The following is a 13,898-nucleotide window of genomic DNA, read 5'->3' as shown; positions in this document are numbered from 1 at the left end:
CCGTGAATCGGTTTTTTAGCACGTACTTCAAACGTCCTAGTAGGGTTTCTGAAATAGGGTTTCGATTTGAAGCACTCTTTATCTGTTACTCTCCGTTTCTTCGAAATTCTATTCAAATCATCAAGCCTAATCTGTTTTATGCACTCCATTTGTTGGAAATACTATTCTAAATCACCAATCCTAATCATTCCCCACATAAGTTTCGAAAAATGTCGGTTGTGACTCGATTTTTTAGCACGTACATCAAACGTCCCTGTTTAGGGTTTCCGAAATAGGTTTTGATTTGAAGTATTCTTTATCTATTTTATTCACTCCGTTTCTTCGAAATACTATTCTAAATGATCAAGCCTAATCATTCCCAACAAAAGTTTAGAAAAACATCGACCGTGACTCAATTTTTTTGCACGTACATCAAACGTTTGAGTTTAGGGTTTTCGAAATAGGGTTTCGATTTGAAGCACTCTTTATCTGTTTTATGCTCTCCGTTTCTTCGAAATTCTATTCTAAATCATCAAGCCTAATCATTCCCCACAAAATTTTCTAAAAACATTGAACGTCACACGGTTTGTTTAACACGTACTTCAAACATCCGAGTTTAGGGTTTCGATATGAAGCACTTTTTATCTGTTTTATGCTCCCCGTTTCTTCGAAATTCTATTCTAAATCATCAAGCCTAATCATTCCCCACAAAAGTTTTGAAAAATGTCGAACGTCACTTGGTATTTTTTGCACGTACTTCAAACGTCCTAGTTTAGGTTTTCCAAATTATAGTATCGATTTGAAGAACTCTTTATCTGTTTTATGCACTCCGTTTCTTTGAAATACTATTCTAAATCATCAACCCTAATAATTCCCTACAAAATTTTCCAAAAACGTCGAATGTGACTCAGTTTTTTAGGACGTACTTCAAACGTCCTAGTTTAGGGTTTCGATTTGAAGCACTCTTTATCTGTTTTATTCTCTCCGTTTCTTCAAAATTCTATTCTAAATCATCAAGCCTAATCATTCCTCACAAAAGTTTTGAAAAATTTCGAACGTCACTTTGTATTTTTTGCACGTACTTCAAACCTCCCATTTTAGGATTTACGGCACTAGCCATACACCTGACAATCCAGTGTCCAAGGCTTGTTACTCAGTAGTAGATCGACTACACTGTATTGTGGACACGTCGTGTTTTAGGACATTAATCACGAGGCTAGGTAGTAGTTACCCTGCACGTAGGATCCGTCCTATGAGAAGTCGTTGATCATATGAGTAACTTGTTTAGGTGGCATGTACAGAGGGGTAGCACCTCCTCACTATAGGTTACTTCATGGCCTGTGGGACGGGTTCACCAGTTAACACTCCCATGGATGCAAGCAGACCAACACTCACCATGTTCTTCCCCATCTTGTACCATTGCGAAGGCTAAGTTTTCTGCCCAGGTCTTTGTATCAAGAGTGTGGAAACTCTAGGGACAAAAGTAAACAATTGGTTCCCTGCTAGGTTAAGGATGTGATGAGAGACTACAAGTAGGTTGCTTAATCGTGACGAGAGGATACTCTAGAGTTTAGAAATAATAGAGGAATTATGGACCTAGGGAATCATGTATCTCATTCCCCCTTCCCTCATTAGATGAATTTGGCATATATTAATATACATTTTGATTTTCATCTTATTTTATACACATTGATTGGCAAAATTTTTCCTAGAGATTCAGGGTGTGACATGATGAAATCAAAACCCCATAATGGTTCTCCCAACGGGTATTGAGTAATTCTTGCCAAAGAAGTCTTGCACAATTCCTATTTGAAACTATAGTTCTAGAATTTTTTGAACTTATCTGTTCTACCTCACCTTAAAATTTCTAAGGCCCTCGTAAAAAGTTTGAAAGTTCAACCTTAAAAAATAAATCGGGAATTTAATACCTTGTTGGACTTGGTGCTATACCATATGTAATCTATGAATTTCTCCACTTCTTCAAGAGGATTCGTCCTCGAATCTATTTGTGTAACTTTGCTGCAAAAAATAAGTTATGGAAATACGACGGACCTCACAACACTCTTTTACACAAATGAAGCTTTCATTCTTACCTCTCAAATTTTTTAGTAGAGCCCAGATTGAATTTTTTTTATTTTGGATCGATTAAAAACTAAAAAGATAAAAAAAAAAAAACAAATTGAAAAGAAACGCAAAGGAAACATATATCCGATCTTGAGCCTGAAGCTCTGATACCAAATGATAAGATAAAGAATCAACTACAAGGGGAATAAGATTCGGATTACCTTGTCGATCGAATATCTCAAGCCAAGAACACTTTGTTTGAGATTCGAATCACTCCAGAAGCAAGATCGATCATGTCCAGCTTCAATGATTCTTGTTGATCAAGTAATCTCAAACACTTGTTTGAGATTCGAATCACTCCACAAGCAAGATTGATCATATCGAGCTTGAATGATTCTACATGCAACCTAAACTACATAGAGTTGCAAAGAAACTTAGCCATTGGCTAAAGAAGAGCACAAATGCTTCTTTTACTATATTTTCCAAGTCTGATTACAAATACAACATAGATGGCTTTATATAGCCTCAAAATGAAACTATTAAAGGCATTCCAAAAGTTGTAACATTCACACTTTATGGCCATAATTAGCCATTATGTAAATGTAACCGAAATTAAATAAAAAGTCTTAAAACACAATAACTCTAAATTATGACCCACCCAAAATTTACAACAATCAAACTTTATTCTTCTTCAATGTAGCATGAATTGAAACATCTTTTGATTATTTTGATAACCTTTTCTCCACATCTTCATTGAAGCATATTGTATGATTGATGTCTCTTGGTTCATATCATTCTCTATTTTATATTTTCTACCCGAAAGTATTCATATTTTGTTGTCCATTTTATGAAAGTGTTTTAAAAATCAATGAAATATTTATTATTCTTGGGCTAATAACTATTATCTATTCAAGGAATTTTGTTATCCAAAATCTAATAAATCTCTAAAATTATTCCAAACTTACTAAAATTATCCCAAACTTAACCTTAAATTGTGTTGCATATGGGAAATTAGTTAAATGATTAAGTTTTTTACAACCATAGCATGCATTTACCTAGTTTCTTGCATGTACTATAAGTATGTATATTTATTCACATGTCAAACACAAATTGGTAGTTAAGCTAAAGGTTGATTAGGAAATGATAAATAATATTGTCGTTTTCTTTCTTTTCACGATGGCTTTAGTTGGGGCTCAGGTTCCAGGGGTCGCGTTACCACCACCAGGACCTTCTAGATATTACATTCATGTGGTTAACGGGCTAAGCAAACTTGGGTTGCTTGTGCATTGTCAGTCTAAAGACGATGACTTGGGGTATCATCGTTTGCTTAATCATGGAGATAATTACCAATGGAACTTCAAGGTTAACTTTTGGGGAACAACCCTCTATTGGTGCAAATTGGAGACGCCACATGCATATGTCTCTTTTGAAAGCTTTTGGCTTGAAACGCAGCACTTATGGCTCCGTGATAGGTGCAAACATGGAACTGTAGGAACTTGTATTTGGACGGCTAAAGATGATGGAATTTACTTGAGAAATTTTCTTGCTAATGTTGATGAATTGATTCACAAGTGGATCTATAAAAGATAGAGAAGCTTTATTATCTCCTTTTGGTGGAATTATCCTTGAGGAACAAATAAAAAATAATGGGATAACACAAAAAGGTTGTTGTTGTTGTTTTCTTTTTTTTTCTTTTATTTTATTTTTTATTTATTTTTTTTTATATAAAATGTATTTGATAATGAAGTGTATTGTTGTTCTCCAAAATTTTAAATTATGAAGAAAAAAAAGTTAAATTTGTATATGAATACAAGTTTTCAAAATTGTAATATGTTTTTATATTAAAACTAAAAAAAAAATAATGATTTTTACCGACAAATCTTAGAGAAAGTTTAGAATAATAAAATCTAAAATTGGTATTAAACGTCATGTTTCTGCCATCTTCACATCGATTTTAAATCAGGATGGTAGGTACAATCCTTGAATTTCCATATATCTTATTAAAAGTTTCACATATTATATTGTAGTTCCACAATATTTCTTGATGTCCAATTTTCAAGAATTTAGATCTCCGACCAAAACCAAAACTATGAAAAAGCAAACAAAAAATGAAAAGTAAAATAAAATAAAACATGAAAATTCGATAAAATATAAATTTAAATGAAGATAAACAACACCAAAATTAAATACAACATAATATTTAATTACAAGAGGGTGGTGTTAAATTTTTTTATAAAGGAGAAAATGGTGTTGGGATATACAAACACAACTAGTGAGGCAAACATCTTATATCATGTAAAGTTATATTATTCGGTTAGTAATGCAATCATACACAATATATGACTGTGACCTATCGTTCAAACTATAGCATGACCTTAGGCTTTTTTCAATTCTTGGCAGAGTTGTATGACGACCCACGTACGCATACATGGACCCATCAGACGGATTGGTATACGTGCCCCTTAGGCCAAACTTTGTCGGGCACAACACAATACACGTCACTAGACCCTCATAAAAGAAAAGGTCTTCATGATAACATGTCGAACATAAATATCGAAGGTATGCATCCGTACTAACATAACATAACGGGGAAGTATCCCGATACACATGACATACATACATGCACAAGGTCCCATGATTTTTATTCATAAGATAACATTTATTTCATTTCCTTTCTCTTATCATACCATAACATATACCATCACAATATATCATATCATAAACATGTCACTTATAACTTGTCTGGTATCATAACATATTTCATATCATTTTCATATCGTATCACAATGTATATATATATATATAGTCGTATCATAATCATATCGTATCGTAAACACTTCATGGTCATATCGTTCTCTAATTTATCACAGCCTTAACATTCTTATACCTATCACAGTGATATCGTTTCATGAACGTACCTTAGTCATATCGTTATAGGACGTATCCTAATGCTATCGTTTTATCAATCTATCATAATCCTATCCCTTTCTACCCATAACCTAACCATATACTTTTATCAATCGATTGTGACCATATCGTTTTTATCAATCTCTCATATCCACTGCATTTCTATACGTGACCTAACCTTAACGTTTCATCAATATAACGTTTCATCAGTATATCTTACTCCTATCATTACATTACGTTCAATGCATCCTTTTCGCATCCTATCTCAAACATATCATTGAACACATCGTACCATAAGTATTAACATACAATTCACATATTATAACATATGAATACCATATCATAAGCATATCAATCGATAAACAATTCACACATATCAATATATATGACATGTGCAGAACCATAGGGCACGTGTCAACATCAAATATAACCATGTCGATAGTAAGGCCACTTACCTGATTAACTTAGGCTGGTGTCACCAATTTATCATTGAGAAAGTTCGATTTTGTCCTTTATATTCAAGTCAACCTCTATGAACCATGACATCAATTTCAATTTCAATTCTCTAAATTTTACAATGGTCCACGTGTTAGACTTCATGTGAGTATTAGAGACTCTATGAGCAGAGTCTTGGAGGGTTTTATATATATATAATTCCATTTTCATTAAATATGTTATTTTCTATTATTACTGTTTGAGGGAAGATATTGTTACTAGAAAGAATTTGATGGAGTTTCTTGACATGATATTTATTACGTTTTATCTTTTAATGTTCACCAAATCCTTAATTTTTTCTCTATTAAATTTCCTCTTTTTCATCTACTTCCATTTTTATTAATTTTAATTATGTTCACTATTTATTCTATTAAATTTCATCTATGTAAAAATTGACCGTATTTATTTTAATTTTTAAAATTTTTCCTTTTTCTTTTAATCAATTCTTGCTCCCACATCTTCGCTTAAATTTTCTTACCTTATTTCTTTCTTTCGTTTTTTTTCTATTCTATTCTATTCTTTTCGGTTAACTTGTTTGGCTTTACAATGTCTCCTTTTTCTTTCTTTTTCTTCTTGTATTTTTCTTTTCTATTTTGTTAACAGTATTCTCGATTTCCATCCGTATTTCATTTTGCTCGATCTGTGCTAATTAAGTGTCGTGAACTCGCATAGGTTTACTTGGATTTCAAAGGAAAAAATTGAACTAGCTCCAAGTACGATTTAGGGACTTCAACTTAGCTACCTTGGTAAGTCTCTTCACTACGGATGAATTGTTTGAAGCACGAGTGGCAGATGCCCTGTGACCCTTGCTTGTGTCGTCCCTTGTGATTTCTATATTTGCATATTATGTTATGGCGTGTTGTTATGATGACAAATGTAACGTTTTGTAATTTCATGTTTACTTATTATGCTATTGTGAATGTGACATATTATGAAAGTATGGTAGCATAGAGTACATTCACCTTAGGTAATGATAAGAAATGGTTATGTAATGTATGAAATGAACAAAGATATGCATTGCACCAAAGATACATGCTTAGATTTTAATTGGGATAGCATGGTAAGTGCTAGGCTGCTCTCATCATCCATGGGAGGTTCGTTGGCGAACCCTACCCACAAGACAATCTAGTCACCCAAGGTTAGGGAAGTGATCCCCTATGTTTGTCAACTAATAAGATTACCCTCATAATCCTACATCCCCTCTTTTGACGGATCTACTATGCAAGATAATCAAAATGAACTATCGTTCACACAATCCTAGTGGGACTAGGCCTGGCTCGACGGTACTTGTACCAAAGTGTAAAAGGAAGTTGAAGTACCGGCCTAGATGCTACCTTTTCTTGCTTATTTGTACCATCTTTCTTTTCTTTGACCATGGAAACTTGCTTTGCTTACGCAGTGAGGGATTGAATACCTAGGTTGAGGCACGTCCTCATAAAATTCTAATCTGACAATACGGTGATTTTTAGTATGAACATCTTGGAAAAGAGATTGGTTGGTTTCTTCCTTAGGGCCAGAGAGTCACTTATATTTGGGGAATGTGATACTTCTGCATTAGCCAGCATTAGGCTATCTCATGTTATCCCCCACTCCCTTTTTAAGGAACAGGTTAACAACATAGTGGCCATATTCAAGAGACCACTGGCCATTCAGCCGAATAGAAGCTCAAACTACCCTAACTAGCATGTGCTTAGCTCAATAGTACTAATATTGTAGTGGAAAAGGATTGGAGGGTCTAAAGATAGCGTAGCATTCACGCATCTCATAGCCTAGATAGTTACCTTGGTCATTCTTTGGAGTCGTGGAGATCTACTATTTTATTAGAGGTCTCTAATCACATCTTTGGGTAAACACAGGTCTAGATTTTTTATCACCGCTCACTATCCTACGATATTTTGATAAGGCAACCCTAATCCTCAATCTAACGAATCATACTTTTGTTGAAGCAAGAACTCTTGAATCAAAGTAATTAACACCTCCTTATACAAAATTCGGATCAACCAAGAGATAAGGCTAGAATTAGATTACCTCTTACGATCGAAGATCTAGAAGCAAGATTTGGAAACCTTGTTTTAAATCGAGTCACTCCGTAATCAAACTTAATCAAGGCTTGATTGAATGACTCGGATGCAATTCTACCACAAGAATTGCTTCAAACATAGAAATGACAAATATGATGTTCTAATTTATAAGGAAACGTCTAAATTTGAGATCTCAATTTCATTCATCCACGAATTTGATTTTTACATAACAATTTCTTGGTATTTATACTCCCCATAAATGACGTTTGTGGCCATGATTTATGATAATGCAACCCTAATCCTCGGCCCAACGATCCAAGCTTTTGTTGAAGCAAGAACCCTTGAATCAAAGTAATTAACACCTCCTTATATGAAATTTGGATCAACCAAGAGATAAGGCTAGAATTAGATTACCTCTTACAATCGAAGATCTAGAAGGAAGATTTAGAAACCATGTTCTAAATTGAGTCACTCCACAATCTAACTTGATCAAGGCTTGATTGAATGACTCGGGTGCAATTCTACCACAAGAATTGCTTGAAACTTAGAAATGGCAAATATGATGCTCGAATTTCTAAGGGAAACATCTCAATTAGAGATCTGAATTACATTCATCTACGAATTTGATTTTTACATAATATATTGTGGGTATTTATAGTCTCCAGACAAAAGAAGTTTTAATACTTATGAATATGCTAGTTATTTACTATAATTCATGTTCTAAAAGTGCCTAAGATCCAAATTGCTTCTGCATGTGTTATATTAACACCATCAATTGGTATCAGAGCAAGTTTTAGGCACTTTATTTACATCAATTTGATCATGGTGGGTACCATTTCATGGATGAAATTTTGTGGTTGCTAAAGTGGATGGTTTTGGTTTTGGCATTTTTTTTATGCTTCCATTTGACACAATTATTGTAATAAGCCTAATGTGTATGGACTTTAATGAAGGAAGAAAGGTCTGTAATTTTTATGGAGTCATTAGAGTCCATTTTAGGTTGTAATTGATCGAAAATGGAAGAGATAGCAAGCTAAACCGAAGAAGATGGAAGAGGCGGTTCGGGTGTTTTTTCTGCCGTTGGGGTCTGGTTCAACGTTTTTAAGGGTTGGTTCGCCCAGTTCGTGATCCTCGGGAGCGGTTCAAGTTATTTTTAATCATTAATGTAATAATTTAGTTAATTGCTTGCTTTAAAATGCCAAAACCAACCCACTTTAGTGTGTTGAATTAATTATGCATTATGAATGTATGTTTTAATTAAATAGAAAATGTATATGCATAAAGTATGTCATATAGATTTAAAATCCCACCATAGGCTAAGCATGTTTCATGCATTCCAAGTATGTTATAAGTGTTATAATGTATAGTATGCATATTTAGGGTTCCATGAGTGATAGATATAAATTGTTATATTATTGCATGGAATGGATGATTGTATAATTGTTATATAAAGCATGTTATAGGTTATTTTCAACGTCATAAAACGAGATAGACGTTAAAATTTATAATAAAGATAAGTGCATGCTCACTTAGGGCTAAGAACCAAGCACAATCAATTTTAATAGTTAAAATAGGTCGATGTCTTGTAAAATTGTGCTTACAAGAAAGCTTACCTGGCACGATCTTGTCTAAGGCTGGAGGTACTTAAGTTGACGGTTTAAGGAACACCTATTACCTGGAGATCGGACCAGTACTTGAGCTTAGTTAGCCCAGTTTTATGAGCATGCTTGAGTGATGTAAGTTTTGGAAAAATCACTTAGACTTAGGATATATTTAATTAGCCGGAATATACCTAAGTAATGAGTATACCCAACCATCTAAAATACGTAGTGGGAGGAAAAAGGTATATGAGATACATCGTTTTCCTTTTCACGCTCTCTGAAAAATTCACACCGTGAGATTCATGCTCGGCCTCGTGTCGCCCTGGGAGCGTCCTCCATTCGGAAGGTATTTGCATGAGTCAATAACAAGGTGAATAGAGAAAGTATTTATACTATGTGGGAGAAGGAAGTCAACACGTCCTATGGTCTCCACCACTAGGTTGCACCGTGAGATACCCATGTTCCGCCTGCATGTTGTCCTAGAGCAACTACCCATTCGGAGGGTCATAACATGGGAGTCGAAACAACGCAAACTCCAGAAATGGATAGGATTTCTTAGGTCCATTCCCAACTTTGGCTTTTTCATTCGATAGCGTTTTATGGACCGATCTCTAAGGTTTGAAATTGGTGGGACACACTTGCGAAGAATTACTAAGAGTTAGTATATTCTTGACCAAAATAGCGATAACAAAAACACTATAGGAACAAGAGTTATTCTGGAATTAGTGTTTAAGTCAAGAATGTCTTGGTTTAGTGAATGAGTGATTGACTGCCTGATAAGGCAACCCTAATCCTCGGCCCTACGATCCAAGCTTTTGTTGAAGCAAGAACCCTTGAATCAAAGTAATTAACACCTCCTTATACGAAATTTGGATCAACCAAGAGATAAGGCTAGAATTAGATTACCTCTTACAATCGAAGATCTAGAAGCAAGATTTGGAAACCTTGTTCTAAGTTGAGTCACTCCACAATCTAACTTGATCAAGGCTTGATTGAATGGCTTGGATGCAATTCTACCACAAGAATTGCTTGAAACTTAGAAATAGCAAATATGATGCTCGAATTTCTAAGGGAAACGTTTCAATTTGAAATCTGAATTACATTCATCCACGAATCTGAATTTTACATAACATATTGTGGGTATTTATAGGCTCCCGACAAAAGACGTTTGTGGACGGGATTCAATCCCGATCCCCTTTAATCTCCACAAATGACGAAGTCAATTTTACCCATTGACTAATGCAAAATGTAAACAAAAAAACAATAAAATCTTTCTACAAATGTTGATATGTTTGAGTGGTTAAAGAAATAAACTTGAAATCTATTAGGCTTCATTTATGTAGGTTCAAACCTTGTTGTTGACAATTTAATGTTTTTCAACTTCAACCGTGCAAATATTCAATTATCGTCAATCGTATCCGCTTCTAATTCTACAGATGATGGTTGAACCGAGCCAATCCAATTTTGTAGATGAAGAATGAATGTTGTTTGCTGAATCTTCTTCGCCTTTGATCGTGTGTAAAATCTTCTTGGAATCTTCTTCGCCTTGGATCGTGTGTAAAATCTTCTTATCATCTTCCCCCTCTCCATGATTCTTATCATCTTCCCCCATCACCTACGTCAATCATCTTCCCCCCTCTTCAAAAGGATTCATCCTCGAATAAGAAAAATCATCACCTACGTCAAAAGAACTCAAGTCAGCAACATTGAAATTAGAATGTACTGGGAAGGTCAATTTTATATGCATTGTTATTAATTCTTTCAAGGACTTGATGAGGGTCATCCCCTCTTGGATGTAACTTTGTCTTCCGTTGAGATGGGAATCGCTCCTTGCGAAAATGTATCCAAACCCAGTCACCAGGTTTAAAAATGATTTCCTTCCGTCCTTTGTTAATCCTTGAAGCAACTTTGAAATTTTGGTTCTCAATTCTCTCCTTCACCTCCTTGTGCAATGTTTTGATCAAGTCTGCCTTACTTGTGGCTGCGTCACTCACAAATATATTAGAAGGAATAGGAAGCTAATCAAGAGGCGTAAGTGGATTAAATCCATAAAAAACTTCAAAAGGAGAACAATGAGTTGTACTATGAATTGCTCTATTATATGCAAACTCTACAAATGACAAACATTCATACCAAGACTTAATATTCTTAGAAATAATAGCCCTAAGCAATGCTCCTAATGTTCTATTAACCACCTTAGTTTGTCCATCCGTCTGTCTGAGGATGACATGTAGTTGAAAACAACAATTTGGTACCCAATTTACCCCACAATACTTTCCAAAAGTGACTTAGAAATTTAGCATCCCTGTCACTAACAATTATTCTAGGGATTCCACGTAATCTTACTACTTCCCTAAAAACTAAGTCAGCAATATGTTTTGCATCGTCCGTCTTGTTACATGCAATAAAATGAGCCATCTTACTAAATCTGTCTACCACAACAAAAATACTATCTTTACCCTTTTTAGTGTGCGGTAAACCAAGAACAAAATCCATAAATATATTAGTCCAAGGTTCATTAGGTACATTCAAAGGAGTGTACAATCCTTTTGGTTGTGATCTAGATTTAGCTTCTTTGCATTTAAAGCATTGACTACAAAATTTAAGAACATCATGCTTCATTTTCGGCCAAAAGAAGTGTTCATATAAGTTTTATTAATCCCAAAATGTCCCATTAAGCCACCACCATGTGCTTCTTTTACAAGCAAATCTTTGATAGAGCATTTAGGAATACAAAGCTTACTTTTCTTAAATAAGAATTCATGAAACACATAATTATCATCTACAACTGTTTTTGTAAGATAAGATGCATAAATAATTCCAAAGTCGTGGTCATCTCGATATAATTCTTTAATAGGCTCAAATCCAAGAATTTTTGCACTGAGAGAAGTAAAAAGATTGTACCTTCTAGATAATGCATCGGCTACCACATTATCCTTACCTTGCTTATATTTGATGATATACGGAAATGTTTCAATAAACTCCACCCACTTTTTGCATGCCTACGATTCAGTTTGCTTTGGCCCTTAAGATACTTCAAGCTTTCATGATCAGAGTGGATCACAAATTCTCTAGGCCATAAGTAGTGTTGCCACACCTGCAATGTGCGAACTAAAGCAAACAATTCTTTATCATAGGTAGGATAGTTCAATGCTGCCCCCATTTAGTTTTTCACTAAAATACATTACGGGTTTGCCATCTTGCATCAAAACAGCACCTATGCCCAGACAAGTAATGGTGCATTGGTTAATTTATTCTTAAGCTCATTAAATGCATTCTCTTGCCTATCTCCCCATTTAAAAACAACATTCTTTTTCACTAAGTCATTCAATGGTGCAGCTATGGTGCTAAAATCTTTTATAAATCTCCTATAGAAGCTAGCTAACCCATGAAAACTACGAACGTCACTTGCNAGTGTAATCAAAACTAACTTAACATGCTCCACATGCTCATGCAAGGTCTTTGAATAAATTAAAATATCATCAAAATACACAACAACATGCTTTCCTAAATATTCTCTCAAAACGTGATTCATTAAGCACATAAATGTACTAGGAGCATTAGTTAACCCAAAAGGCATAACAAGCCATTCATACAATCCAAACTTAGTTTTGAACGCGGTTTTCCATTCGTCTTCTACATGCATTCTAATTTGATGATATCCAGATTTCAAGTCAATCTTTGTAAATAAACATGAAACATGCAATTCATCAAGCATATCGTCTAGCCTAGGAATAGGATGTCAATACTTTACTGTGATTTTGTTGATGGCTCTACAATCCACGCACATGCGCCACGTTCCATCTTTCTTTGGCACCAATAAGACTGGTACAGAACATGGACTCAAACTCTCTCGTATATAGCCCTTCTCCATAAGCTCCTCTACTTGCCTTTGAATTTCTTTAGTCTCCGTTGGGTTGGCTCTATAAGCTGACCTATTAGGAATTACTGCCCCTGGAATGAAGTCTATTTTATGTTCAATACCTCTAATGGGAGGTAGTCCTTTAGGGACTTCATCTTGGAATACGTCATCAAATTCCTGTAAAAGAGATTGAAACATACTAGGCAAAGACAAATTATTATCGTTAGAGACCAAACATCCTTCCTTGTACACAAGTACAAAGATGGTTTTTTTGTGAGAACATTGCCCTTCTAACCTCTCCAACTCTAGCCAAACAACTCACATTCTTTCCTTTTTTTTCCAATTTCATTCTTTTTTTCACTATGCTTTTCTCATTGACTTTTCTCTATTTTTTTCACTCAACTCTTTTTCCTCAAACTCTTTCTTTTTTTCCTTCCAACTTTAATTGATCAGCAATATATTTGCAGAACGCAAAGGTACAAGAGTGGTTTTTCTACCATCTTTTACAAAAGAATACCGATTCAAATAGCCATCATACATAACCCTTCTATCAAATTGCCATGGCCGGCCAAGCAATATGTGTCCAGCATGCATTGGTAAAATATCACAAAGAACTTCATCTTTATATTTTCCTAAAGTAAAAGATATTAAAGATTGAGAAGTTACCTTCATTGTTCCACTGTCATTGAGCCATTGAAGCTTGTAAGGTTTAGGATGGTGTTGGGTTGGAATTAGCAACCTTTTGATCAGCATTGTACTTACGACATTGGTGCAACTTCCACTATCAATTACAAGACTACAAGGAGTCCCCTTAACCAAACACCTTGTGTGAAATAGGTTGTCTCTTTGATCATGTGTAACTTGAGTTTTAAGAAGTCTTCTGGTTACAAGTACCAAATGACTCCCATCTTCAAGTTCCTCCTCATTCTCTTGGATTTCCTCTTCAACTAGCTCATCATGGTCACTTTC

General features: G+C 34.8%; 1 protein-coding gene and 1 pseudogene across 1 annotated transcript; one reads left to right on the top strand and one right to left on the bottom strand.

Moving 5' to 3' along the window:
- Positions 1–3,219: 3,219 nt before the first annotated feature.
- LOC111430250 (S-protein homolog 1-like) lies at positions 3,220–3,633 on the top strand. The gene has a single exon (XM_023066415.1). The coding sequence runs from the start codon at positions 3,220–3,222 to the stop codon at positions 3,631–3,633; it is 414 nt and encodes a 137-aa protein (XP_022922183.1).
- Positions 3,634–10,779: 7,146 nt separating this feature from the next.
- LOC111430249 overlaps positions 10,780–13,898 on the bottom strand; it is a 6,649-nt pseudogene continuing 3,530 nt past the window's right edge.

This window comes from Cucurbita moschata, unplaced genomic scaffold, assembly GCF_002738365.1.
Source record: "Cucurbita moschata cultivar Rifu unplaced genomic scaffold, Cmos_1.0 Cmo_Scf00033, whole genome shotgun sequence".
NCBI classification, from domain to species: Eukaryota; Viridiplantae; Streptophyta; class Magnoliopsida; order Cucurbitales; family Cucurbitaceae; genus Cucurbita; species Cucurbita moschata.
The sequence above is the reverse complement of the archived record's forward strand: the minus strand, read 5'-3'. Positions and strand labels throughout refer to the sequence as shown.